Source organism: Hippoglossus stenolepis, chromosome 8 (genome assembly GCF_022539355.2).
Source record: "Hippoglossus stenolepis isolate QCI-W04-F060 chromosome 8, HSTE1.2, whole genome shotgun sequence".
Classification (NCBI taxonomy): domain Eukaryota; kingdom Metazoa; phylum Chordata; class Actinopteri; order Pleuronectiformes; family Pleuronectidae; genus Hippoglossus; species Hippoglossus stenolepis.
The window spans coordinates 14,995,830-15,009,059 of record NC_061490.1 but is presented as its reverse complement, the minus strand read 5'-3'; the positions used below and the strand labels follow the sequence as shown (position 1 = coordinate 15,009,059).

Genomic DNA, 13,230 nt, shown 5'->3' with positions numbered 1-13,230 from the left:
TGCTCGCCCTGTAGATGCTGTGTGCCTGTGGAGGCTGTACATGATTTCCTGCCCTCAGGCCTCACTCGCTGGTCACTACATTAATACGTTGTTTTGTGCTCAAACATAAACCACTTCAAAGACACTGATCTGTGACAGGAAACATACAAACAAAAGCCCAGTGGTACCTGAACGCAGCGCGAGGCTTCACTGAAACCTGCATCCTCGAAATAGAAATATCTTCTTAGGCCTTGAACGATGTCAGATACAGATGTGAAAACTGAATAAAACGGGCTGACTAGACTTCAGGTTAGAAGACTTTGAGTACAATTTGACTTGAGTACAATTTCACTCAAGAATTTGACATTATAAATTCAAAAAGTTGTAACCCGTGAAATTACCATTTCAATTTAACTAACTTAAAGAGATCAGTACAGAAAGCCACCAACAATGTTTTTACAGATTGTAATATAAGTCATAACAAATGTGCATGTGGAAATACTTTTTGATGTGTACATTTGGAAACATGCAAATGTATCGATGTTTATCATTTGTATAATCAAGCTCCTACAGGTCGGTGTTTCCATTGCACAGCCAAACATAACAATTAACCGTTATTTGCTCAGAAGTTGGTGGAGAACAAAAATAGAGCAAAAAGGAGACTGGATTCCTCAGCTGGTCAGAAACATGAGAACTTATTGTTGCTCCATGTCTGCGGGATGTGTAAATGGTAAATGGTCTGTATTTTTATAGTCTTGATAACCACTCTAAGTGCTTTACAGTACAGTTTATCCCCATTCACCCATTTACCCACACATTCATACAGTGCATCTTTGTGCAGCACTTTCTCTGTCAGCACAGCCGTCAGGGCCAGGTTCGGGTTCAGTATCTTGCCCAAGGACACTTCGGCACACGGAATGGGGGAGACTGGGCCTCCTGAGCCATAGCCACCCCAGTTTACAGTCTGTGAGAACAGTCAGTTTAGAATCTGTGGTTTTTGGACAAGCGTGAAGTTTATGCTGTACAAAGAAAAGAGGGAACAGAAGAAAATGTTTACTACAAAATGAAACAAAAACTGAATACCAAACAGAGTTAGCAAAAAGTTCTCCTTGTAGTTTCCTGTTGAACAGACTGGAGTGGAGTTTGAACATTGCAGTTGGAAAGCAGATGGTATATTTCTGATGCAATGAAGTCTGATAAACAGGAGAGAGCGTTAACTCATGTTAATATCACTTGGCAAAATTCCTTGAAGTCACATCTGGTGTGAACTGAGATCAGCAGAAGGAAGAGAGAACATCATGAGCCCAGATTCTGAAAAGCACCTTTTTGTATAAACAGTTATTGTTTGGACAGTTTAAAAAAGTTTGCTGTTGATTGCTGGGTCTAGTTTTATTGAAAATATGATTGTGATGTAAATAAGTTTATATTGTGGCTTTAACATTTGAAAAAAATAATGGGTAATTATTCAGGTGAATCACATATGAAGTTGAGTGTCATCAGCATAGCTGTGACACTGAATGCCAATTTTACAGTTGCCGTTATGGAGACAGGAAGTAGATTTAAATTAATTGGTGCAAAACTAAACTTTGTGATGCTGAAATGTCTCAATAAAGTTACTTATCCAGATAGAACAACAACAAAAAGTTGAAATAAACCCAAGAAGTTTAAGGCGTTAGTAGTTTAGTAGTTTTGTCTTATCTTATCTTATCTTATAAATATTACTGAAGAGAAGTGTTTTTTCTCCAAAGTAATCTTATTAGTAATATTAAAAATAAAAGTACTGTATAGATCAAGATAGAAATACTCAACACTATGCTCTTTAATCAGACCATTAATTAGTGTTGCATCAGCGGAAAGTGATTTAATATTCATAAAGCTCGTCCAAGTTGTCTGAATTATGAAGAAGGTCTACAGCATTATGTGCAGTCCTCATTACAGTGAGGCTCATATGATTATTTTCAATGTCTAATCATATATACTGTCGATAGTGTCAATTTGAAGGAATCTAATCCAACTTCTTTACTCACAGATATTTGCTCAGAAGGTTCTAACATCACCTCTCGCAAGTAGCTGTAAATAAATTATACTGTGGATTTTATTGTATCATTATTAGAAAGGAGGATAAAAAGGTACATCGCATTATGGAAAACTATAGTTTTTCTACCTTTTTGGGGTAACCTTACAAAATGGCACCTTATATGATAACAAGGATGGAATATATATCATATGTTGTCTACATTGCATCCACGAAGTGAATTATTCAGCTAATGATGGTGTGGTAATGTTGGAGTGAAAGGTTGGAGAACAACAACAACCTCCGTGAAGAAAACTGGGATCTTATCCATTATGACCTTGGAATTATGGGCTGATTCAGTTCTTGAGGTTGAAAATATTAATTATGTTAATTCAATATTACATAGAAAGTAACGTTCAACTTACATGGTGTGTCGTACTCCTTTGTATGTTGCCTGTGCAGCTCAGTGAGCAAGGTTGCTGACTAGGTTTTACAGAGGTTTTACAGGCTGACGCTCAAGAGGTAGAGCGGGTTGCCCACTAACCAGCAGGATGGCGGTTCGATCCCATTCTTCCCCATTCTGTGTGCCGACGTGTCCTTGTGCAAGATACTGAACCCCGAATTTCCTCAAACCTGTGTGAAATAGAAAAAGTGCTGCATACAGATAAAGTGTATGAATGTGTGTGTGAATGAGTAAATGGCAAAACTGTGCTGTAGAAACGCTTTGAGTGCTTATGAAGACTGGAAGACTCCACGTAAATGCATAGCAGACCATTTAGCATTTGCTGTTAATAGAAGGATTCAAGGAACATTCCAATTTACATCTTTCTCACTCAAACACATATTCAAACCCGATATTTAATCATGAATGTTAAAATGTAACATCTAATACAGGAAGGTCCACTTCTCTATATGATAATATGGATATGTAGCACAGTGTCTTTCTCATGTCAGGGATGTATGAAGTGTTAACCACAAGGTGCTTTCCTTGTAATTTTCCTTGTGATGGTTTCCTTGTAATCGCAGGTTTGACACGTTGATGCATCAGGGGAAGTGCACACTGACATTTGTTGTCTTTTCCACCCTGTTTCACTGGATCGACTGTTTGCACTTCTCCCTCTCTTCGACGCTGTGTTCGTGTGACCTTTACGGACGCTGTGAACACCTCGGTCTGTGCGAGCAGTTAGCGCCGGGTGTTGCTCAAACCGCTGGACAGTGAGACATTAGCATCATTCCAGCATTTAAATGTCAACTTGTGCTATATGGTGAGGAGACAGCCAGAGCTGATGCACATAGGGCTGCACCTACCAGTAATATCAATACTGTCGCCCCCCCTCTCCCCAACCCATACACACACTACACTCTTCAGCACCTACAGTCCCCTCAGTGTCAGTTGAACAGCCACAGTCAGACACTTAACCCAGCATCAACGCTGACTCACTCAACTGTGTGGGTCTTGTCTACGAGCATTAAATAATTGTTTTCCCTTCAGCATCCAAACACCTCATGTGACGACGAGGACGTTTTAATCTTTTTATTTCATCAACTGCACAGTTCATGTCACGACACCTTTGATCTCCACGCCGGCGTTTTGAATCGGCATGCTGAGGGGTTTCATATTGTTGCACTGTTGAATGAATCAAAGTGTTGACTGAACTAAACAAAACGCGCACTCACACTGCGATGTGATAAAAGTCTGGGTTGCACGAATCGTCCTACATCACCACAGTGGTGGTATAGTGAGCAGACGACTTCAGAGGAACCACTCTCAAGATGACTGATGTGCACTGGAGGCATCAATGACTAACTGTCACTGTACAGCCACAGAGCCTTTTTCACAGTAATCTAGGTGACAGGACTACCAGTCAGTGTTGTGGTTTGGAAGAAGTGAACCTGCGCAGCGCTCGGGGGCCGGGGCTCGACACTTCTTTGTAATTTGTGGGTGCAAGTGTAGGGGCCTCGCCCAACACAGTCAGGTTAAAGTTGTGTGGGAACTTTGTCAGGACAACTTATACACAGAGGGTCTGCTCATCACTGTATACAAGTTCACCAATACAGTATATCATTACTCATTACATACTTAAAATTCAAGGAGAGTACAATGAATTACAAATCATCACGGGCACTTATGTATCTGTGCTGCTGGTCAGCTTTCTCTGTACAATAAATGTATTTACTATATCGGTGTAAATGACATGTTTTAGCTCAGGCACCTAATACAACACAACGTAATATGCAATGTTGTACAAAACGAAATAAACCTGAAATTGTTCAAACATATATGTTGTTTTTTCAGCTTGAGTTGCGTTAATGAGGCAGCATGCATCACATGAGGCTTTTCCTGACACATAGGAAGTGAACTTCAAAATTTGCTTCAAAGAAACGACACTGTGGCTTGAGAAGTAAGTGAAACTACACTCTGTGAACTGAGAGAAAACCTTATCTTAACTGTGGTTTAAGTCCATATTATGTACAAACTTACCTTTATTATCAAACAGATGACGTTGATACCCAGATGAGCAGGGTTTGAATACATTTTTCCTGTAAGATCACAATTTTTAACTTATTTGGTTATTCAGTAATGGAAATTGTGGCAATGTGTATGTTTTCTAAGTGTGAATTAGGTTTCTTTTCTACAGAAATTCAACCCTAACCCATATCAGGGGATACTGGAGAGGAAAAACCTAATTTTCCAGTGAGTAGGCAAGATAGTTTCCCCCCTGATGACAGTGGCTTCCACATCACAGAGCTCATTACGCAGGTAACGTCATGGTCAATTTTCAGTCACAGGCGTGTTGCCTCTGTGTGATGACAGCTCAGAAAAAAGACAGACGCAGTATTTTATGGGTCATTCATTTTTTTTTTATTACACTATTAATTAGCTCGACCAGTTTTAATTTCTCAGATTGCTTACAAATACAGTAACACAACAGAGCACCTTTTCTTTTCTTGCCAAATTAGAATATCTGTCTGCTTGTTTGTGGAGCATGTCTTTGGTTAAAGGTCTGAATAGAAATGAAGGACAGCTCTCTCTGCGATGCTATCAACATCCCTCGAATCAATGCACTGTAATTGAAATCAGACAGACACAATCAATATATCGAACATTTAGCAACCTGTACACAAATGGAGTAATTTTGTTCTACTTGTGCTTAGTGCCACTCCTCGTCAATTAGGCGGAGGCCGTGTCCGTCTACGTCTCACATTTCCGAACGTTATAAACTCTCGAACAAGCCTCTAAAATTACATTACACGTGAAAAGCATGACCCTTGATCCAACTGATTATTACATGTAAATAAAAAATACAGAATAATTACATCCAAAACACAGCTTTGTAAAAGGCAATAATGCAGCAATTAAAATCTCAATAACATTGTTTATATTTCGTCGGGAAGTTAAGGGGACAGACCAACAGAGAAGTTTAGAGTTGGACAGAGGATTGACGTACAAATGTGATTGGAGTAACTACAGTATACACCATTCTAAGTCTGCTAAATGCTGGTAGGAACCCTTCAGTGGTTTGGGAAACACAGGCAAGCTTATTCTCATCTATGGTCTCAGTAGTATCATTACAAGATCGACTGACTTAAACTGTGAACATACAACGTTTTCATTCACTAACGTAGCTGTACAAATTATACAAGGGCTATGACTTCTTCTCGTCAACCGTCATAACACAACCGCAACCTGCAATTCACCTGCCTATAGCGAGAGAAACCCAAGATTAATGCAGAATTATTTAAAAAAAAACTCAGACAATCCGACTCTCTTGCTTATTTCAAAGCAAATATAAAAAAAAAGGTAAAGAAAAACAAAACACGCGTAAACGACTCTTCCTCTGAATGGACTAATGAATGGTTTTTAAAGAAAACTGCCACCAGCGTGGAATAGATAAGGGATGAGCTGATTTTTTTATTTTCTGTATTAATGATCTCTACTACAGAATTTAGCAAAAGAAAGCCTGATGAATAAAAAAAAAGCAACGCTCCACAACGTGACCTTTCTGAACCCACGATCTGATACAGTGGCTGAAGGAAATCAGAGTGACACATGAAGCAGTCAACGATCAAGGAAGGGGGCAGTCCCCCTTTTCTTACTTGCCTATACGGGGTATTATGTTGATCATAAATATGACAAACTACTATGAATCATTCAGTCAAATGCTGTGTAACATTTACAGAGCAACTAACATTCAATGATGTTGAGTCCAGATAGGTCAAACTGCCAGGTTTAGAGACATACAGTATTTTTTTTTTTACGACTATCATGCCTGAGTGTGGTTTGGTTTTGGGACTTACAAACACACCGACACATCACATGACTACAGCTGTGGCCTCTTTAACCTCCGCTGCCTCTTTCATACAAGTTCCTCTGCTCTGATACGCATCTGACAAATGTGGAAGATGAACAGGCTGCTACATGAAGTGATGAGGGGAGAATCAGGCATGTCGCATGTCTGTTGTGTTGCGTTCGAACGTCACTACTGCTATTAAGGTCTACTAGGGGGGTGGGGGGGATGATGCGTCACTGAAAAGAAGATGGAATCTCAACGTCTACCTTAAATACATTCAGAAAGAAGTTACTGTGTCGTTGTCTTGTGCTGGTTTTTACAACAGTCCGTTTTCAATCAGCCATGTTAGGAAAATGTTTCTCCTTCTCGTATCAGCACAATGTTCTATTGTTATGTATTATTCCATTACATCGATGCAAATTAATCATAGAAATGTCTACATCTAGTCGTATGTATTTCGTACGTTATTTACAGTGTCCATTTCGAACGGTGACATTTCCGACTTCTCAAAAAGCAATGACAGGAACAACACAAATAAATACAGCAGCATCATACACCAAGTTGTCATGCTTGAATTAAAACAACGTACTTCTGATTATTCCTGTTTTACACTTCTTTAGGTAGCAGGAGAAATTAAATGAACTCATTCACTGACTAGATTAGCTAAAATGGAATATTTGGTATATTTTGCCAAATGATCAATAACAAAGAGGGCAGATCCTCTCAAGCCAACAAAACAAAGTATTTTTGTACCACCAGCAAACACTTCTGTTTCGCCTCGTGTGATCTTTTTTTCAAACGAAAGCCTAAATGTCTCACACATTCCAAGCAAACGCCTCCACATCCCCCGCGTCACGTCGTAATATTAGAGGTACGGTCCAATGTTACAGTAGCTCATGGAGGTAAGGTTAGCTCGACAATTCGCTGCGTAAATTGCCCTTTTTTTTTTTTTAAATCTCTGAGTGGGTTTTAGAATTGAAAATTACACCATAGTTTAACGAGGGTGTCATTCACACTCATCTACACAGATACATTATATCTAACTGTGGTACAATTTGAACAAATAGACTACTACTGAAAAATAAACACTATAAAGCAGTATGCACCGTTCAATTTCAGTGTCTAGTGAGGAGCAATAGATCAAGTCATGCCACTGGGATGGTTTTCCTGTCTGTGATGTGAACGTTTTCAGGATTATGAAATGTTGTGGCACCGCTAAAGGAGAGAACGACCCTTAGACTCTAACCCGGGAGAAGTATTAGATTACAATGGGTGAAGTGAGTTTCTATCATATCTCATTATTCACATTCTGGTGACGATGGTAGAGTTGCTGTTGGTCATTTACAATGGGTTTGGGATGTGCCCCGTTCTTACTCAATTATTTTATGTTTGCAACACGTCATAAATCCGTCAAAAGGGAGTGTACTTGTAACAAAGAGTGTGTGGGGGGGGGACAAAACATGTGGTCGGGCATGACTTGTTGGCGCCCCCAGTGTCTCAGTTCATCTGTTCAAAGAATTTGTAGGTGGGGTTTTCATAACCGTGGTTCTGCATTTTGTTGAGCTGCCGTTCCTCTGGTGTCAGCATGGGGTCGACCTGCTGCGAGACACACAGGGGCTCAAATGATTACACAGTAAGAACATGAGCACAGACCACACCATCAACTCAGAGAATGTTATTTTTCCTATGGTATACTTCATATTAATGCCACAGATTTCAATTTAAGGCCTGTGTGGGGTCGTACCTCTACGATGCCATGACTGATAGTGCCGTATGGCTTCCTGCGCACCAGCAGCAGGCTGATCACCATCACCATGGCGATTGCCACGGCCACCACCAGCAACCCCACCATGGCGCCGCGGTTAAATGTCTCCAAGGCGTCGGGTTGCTATGGAAAGAAGACATTAAAGAAGGAGGACATGGAGGGAGAAGATTAAACATGTCATTTTCATTTGAATTCATGTTTTTCTTCAAGCAATTCCATTTTCTTTTTTTACAAAAGAACGTTATGTTGTTTATATTCAGTCCTGACCAGTTCATCTCTCGCAATCTCAGGAGGCTTGTTGACGACCTGCTTGAGCTCTGCAGAGGTGTTGATCTAAGCATCGAGACAATGAACATGAATAAAGGGAGTTTCAAACTATTGAAAGATAGCATACATACACAAGCCATATATTTCTATGTGCAAATCTGAAACATCACCATCTAAAATTATAACGATCGTACCTTTTCCTCATATTCATAAGTAGGGCCTCTCTCGGACGTGGTGTAATCATATTCATCAACTGAAGACACTATGGATGGAGTCAAAGACGCAAGAACATGTTTAAGTGTGAGCAAAAGTAAAAAATAGAAAAACATCTATGTTGTTATGATAGTGAACAGCGGCTCACCTTTCTTATTAGACTCTGCAGGGAGGAAAAAAAGGTGGAAATCAAGAGGAGAAGTTACATCATTTTTACGTCACTTTACACAATAGGGACATACTTAAGAATGTTTGGTTTGTGGGTGTGTGTACCAGTTGGCTGTTGATATGTACCAATGCGAGGAGGATAAGGCCTGTTCTGGAAGGCTCTCTCCTCTTCCTCTTCATCGTCCTTCTCCTCCTCGCTCTCAGCCGGCAGCAGCTCCTCCGTCGTGCGAGTCTCAGAGAAGGAGGTGGTCATGAGCTCGACGATGTCTCCTCGCTCGGCCTTGAGCAGCTCCTCTGCAGGTCACACATAATGACAATATGAAAAATCACTAGTCCCCTGGTGGCTGGCTGCAGTATAGATCATAAATCCTGCCTCCACCATGTTAGTTGATGGGGGATGGACCAAACAAACAAAATGTAAGTTCACGTCACATACATTTTTCGAGAAAGAGGGGTTCTGTTATTTTAGGTAGAGCTCATCACACAGAGGTTTGTCCAGATGAAATTATTTTCATTCAGTTGTTTTTTTTCAAGGTGGAAAATGCGTCATCCATCTTCATAGTCGATGCCGGAAACTGATAAAAATAATGGGCAACAATTTAACACTTACGGATGTCATTGTGCAGCTCTTCAGCCAAAGTAGGATCCTTGTACAGCAGTGCCAGACTCTGGTTCATCCTCTCCTCAATCACATGGAGATGCGTGTACACCTGAAAAATATAAAAATTCATTGGACTTCTGCTTTTTACCAAGAAAGCCAAATAAAAGAATATGAGCCGTGAAGAGAGCAGCACTGAATTGGTTCCTTAATTGAATCCACGATGGAAAAATACAGACTTTTTATGGAGTCAGCAAAGACAGACTTTGATGTTGGTTTAATGAAAAGAGAATTCGTATCTGTTTCACCTCTCACAGATCAGTTTTTATTAACTTATCTGTGCTACGTATTAACTCTTCAGTCCACAATGTTATGTGTGTTTCATGGTCAGCAGAAAAAGAGCCTCGCATCCCAAAAGCAGAGATGTGAGCAAAAACTGATTTCAGACACACACCTGGAATTTCATCTGCTCAGCCTTCTGGGGGTCAACAGCTACAATATGCTCGTAGTGCCTGAGTGTGTGTCTGCGGTCCTTCTGCTCCGCAGCCATGTATCGCTTCAGAGCTTGCAGCACGCGCTCCGGCTGGAAGACAAAGTTGAAGAAATGCCAGAGATGGAGTTAAAGGTTTGTCCTTGTCACACACTTCTGTGTCTCCGCCCTCCGCTGTGCTCCATGATGCACTTCCCAGGAGTGTTTCAAGGGACTTTGGGGGCCAAAGGTAAAAGGGCCCTGGGGGGGGCCCTACATTGAAACAAACCAAAACAAGACACCCACCCCACTACCAAAAAAACACATGACACCAAACCCCATTATTACAATGTTCAAATGTTTCATTTAGCATCAATCAAATTTATAGACAAAGTGCGTACTGTGCACAGACATAAATACTAGTGCTGACCCCCCCCCACCACCATCCCAATCAAATCACACAAACACATACATTATACTTCAACGAAATGCTCTTGTGATGTGGTGTCATTGGGTATTCATACATTGCCAATCATAGAATTGACACTGCCCTTCAGCTTGGGGGCCCCATGCCTGCCTTGCCCACCCTGTTGCAACGCCCCTGGCACTTACCTGAGGGGGATCAGACTGTACGGCAGTCAAGTAGTTCTCCAGAGCCAGACGGCGGTTGTTGTTGAGAATAGCCTCCACTCTGGCGAGATGAGTCTCCACCAGCCTCTGCCTCTCTCCGGCGACCTGCTCCTCCAGCGTCTGCAGCACGGACTGGAAGTGCTGACAGAGGGAAGACGAGGGAGGAGGGACAAGGACGATGTTAATCTCTTTCCACGGGAGAATTTAAACCGCACAATAAAGCAGGATGGAAAAGGTCCCCGTACCTCGTTCAGGGCCTGTCGCTCTGACTTTGGCAGATTCTTTGACTGGTTGTCGGCCTCGGCCCATTCCTTCATAATCTGAGGAAAAGAAAGAGGCTAAATCAGTCAGATACACTAGAAAGCAGCGGACCGGCCTCTTATTTAAAGAACACACACGAGACAGAGAAGTGTCCATCCTATCATCAAAGAAAGTAAATACATGTAGGCCCCAAAATGACAAAACATGAATACGAAACAAAACATGTCAGTTATGAGGTACGTAAGGTCTACTACAAACAGTTTTAAACACATAACCCTGCATCTGTAAAGATATGTTGCTGTTTTTTGAGATTAGCGGCTTGGCAGCAACATCACATTTTCAGTGTGCAATACCACAGCCAAACACACAAATCAAAAAGAAAATCTTGAAGTTGTACAGACGTCTTTTTGAGATTGTGAGCAAAGATAAACACCCACATACACGCAAACATGAACAGATACACAGTGTGATAAACTCTAAACTTCCACCACATATGAAACTCTGCCTTGGTACGTTGATAAACTATGATAACGCTTATGGAAGGCAATGACTGGTTTATTCAAATCATAATTTATCAAAAATAATAAGGATATATTACATTTGAGAATATACCATCCATGTTACCGTCCAGCCCAGTTTAACACTTTTTTTGGGGCATATGTGGAATTTATTTGTATCTTTTTTATTTCTGAATTTAGGTGAAACACGTCCAGGCCAGGGCCCCTGTCTTCCTGTGAGTTACATCAGAGAGCCAACCCAGCATGAGCCTGCTCTCATCCCTGTGAAATTCACCTCATTGATGCGCTTCATCCTGCGCTCCTCCAAGTCGGTTTTGGCACGCATGAAGTAGGCGTGCTCAGTGTCGTCCACCGGCTTCTCGAAATAAACATCGACGCCATCTGTGGGCCGGGGCATGGTCACTGGATGGGAAAGACAGAAAACAGAGGTTGTTGCTGCCGTGCATTCTGCAAGAGCCGGAGAGCATGATCCCGTAATTAAAGGGTCAAAACACGACAGGGTTCGGCTGAGAAAGTAGTAAGACTGGAGGACTGGGGGGGGAAATGAACACGTAACAATGGAGAACAACTTTGTCCTGGAGAGAGTCTGGATGGAAGAGAATAGTTCTTATGTTTTATTTATAATCCCAGCACAGAACAAGGAAAACCCATAACATGTTGTGTAAGACACAGGATTAATCGTTACTCAACTTTGCGGAGCTTTCAACTGATTCCAAATATAAGAAAATAAGAAGATTACGGGAAAAGGTGCTGACATTAGCGGCCCCATTTTGCCTTGATTTATTACTTTTATTATTTTAAATGCAAGTACAAGAGGTATTTACGGTGGAGGATAATATTTTATGATGTAAGTGGCACAGTTCGGGTCAGAATTTAAACGTACAATATGTAACTTTGCCTGGCTAACTGGCAGGTAGTGTGTGTCATACATACATACAGCGACCACTATCCCAGTGTATTATTCTGAGTTTGTCCTTATTTAAATTCATATGTTGGTCAGCTGCCCCATTTACTATGCAAACTAAAATCATCACTGCTGAGGCCTGTGGGTTGTGACTGTTCTGACATGAACACGCACTCACACACACTTTCTGTGAGGATGCCACGAATAGACTGTATATGAGGATGTTGAAGTGCGGCAAAAGCGTCTCAATCGCCCCCTCGTGGCCGCCTGTGGTACAAGCCATAAACCCTGCCTCCTCCATTTTAGTGGATGGGACATGGGCCAGACAAAAAGTTAAAGTAAAAAAAATGTTTTCTCAAAGATGGTGTCTGTCATTTTTTAGGTAGTTCTTCACACTGATGTATGTGTTGATTTAGTTAAGAGGTGAAACGTTGTGATTGCTGAGACTGATACATGATTGGTTGAGTGCTTGTTTCCGCACGCCCTCTTTACTGTGGCTCGGTTTCCCTGAACATTACTGCGTAGACCCTGGCTATAAATGTGCAAGATGGCAGTGTCCGAATCCGGGATATTTTGGCTTTATTTCTAGATGGTGGAGTATGGTAGATACTGATATAACATCCATGCATGAGGTGGATGGATGAGTGGGGGGAAAAAACGGCATCTTCACATCACAGGCAGATAAAGGGAGGCAGAGAGCAACAGGCACAACTCTATTCTCTGTCAGTTATCAGAGTTGACTATGTTTACTGCTACTAAACATGTTTTAGTATGATTCATGTAAAACAATTAAGAAAGATTAAGAGGACAAATGAGGGACACTCACAGCTGTCCTTCATCAGAGGTGCAGAGGTGGTTGGTTTGTGGCTTTTCTCGTAGTAGAACGAGTCCAGATAGTCGGATGTCTGGTAGGGACCTGAGTCAATGGGGTATTCATACTCCTCTGGATCTTTCACAGCAGTCGCCTGCTCGTCCTCCTCATCCTCCTCCGCATCCTCCTCATCCACAACCTCCTCCTCTTCCTCCTCTTCCTCTTCATCCTCCTCTTCCTCCACCACTTCATCATCCTCCTCTTCCATATCGGCCTCGTCCACGTCTGTGACAGGAGGAGAGGGGCTTGGGGTGGGGGCCGTTACTTTGGTGCTGTGGAAA

General features: G+C 41.6%; 1 protein-coding gene across 3 annotated transcripts in view; it reads right to left on the bottom strand.

Annotated features, from left to right (window-relative positions):
- Positions 1-4,832: 4,832 nt before the first annotated feature.
- aplp1 (amyloid beta (A4) precursor-like protein 1) overlaps positions 4,833-13,230 on the bottom strand; it is a 33,238-nt gene continuing 24,840 nt past the window's right edge. The window contains exons 6-17 of one of the 3 annotated variants that reach the window (XM_035163419.2): positions 12,905-13,221; positions 11,449-11,576; positions 10,641-10,715; positions 10,378-10,536; positions 9,751-9,879; positions 9,309-9,408; positions 8,825-8,992; positions 8,679-8,693; positions 8,512-8,579; positions 8,318-8,383; positions 8,030-8,173; positions 4,833-7,884 (exon numbers count right to left, since the gene is read on the bottom strand). In XM_035163419.2, the coding sequence (XP_035019310.1) occupies positions 7,783-7,884; positions 8,030-8,173; positions 8,318-8,383; positions 8,512-8,579; positions 8,679-8,693; positions 8,825-8,992; positions 9,309-9,408; positions 9,751-9,879; positions 10,378-10,536; positions 10,641-10,715; positions 11,449-11,576; positions 12,905-13,221 (1,471 nt within the window). In that variant the 3' untranslated portion in view covers positions 4,833-7,782. Of the gene's footprint in view, positions 7,885-8,029; positions 8,174-8,317; positions 8,384-8,511; positions 8,580-8,678; positions 8,694-8,803; positions 8,993-9,308; positions 9,409-9,750; positions 9,880-10,377; positions 10,537-10,640; positions 10,716-11,448; positions 11,577-12,904; positions 13,222-13,230 lie in introns of all 3 variants that reach the window. The other 2 variants (XM_035163417.2, XM_035163418.2) reach the window with 2 other exon arrangements.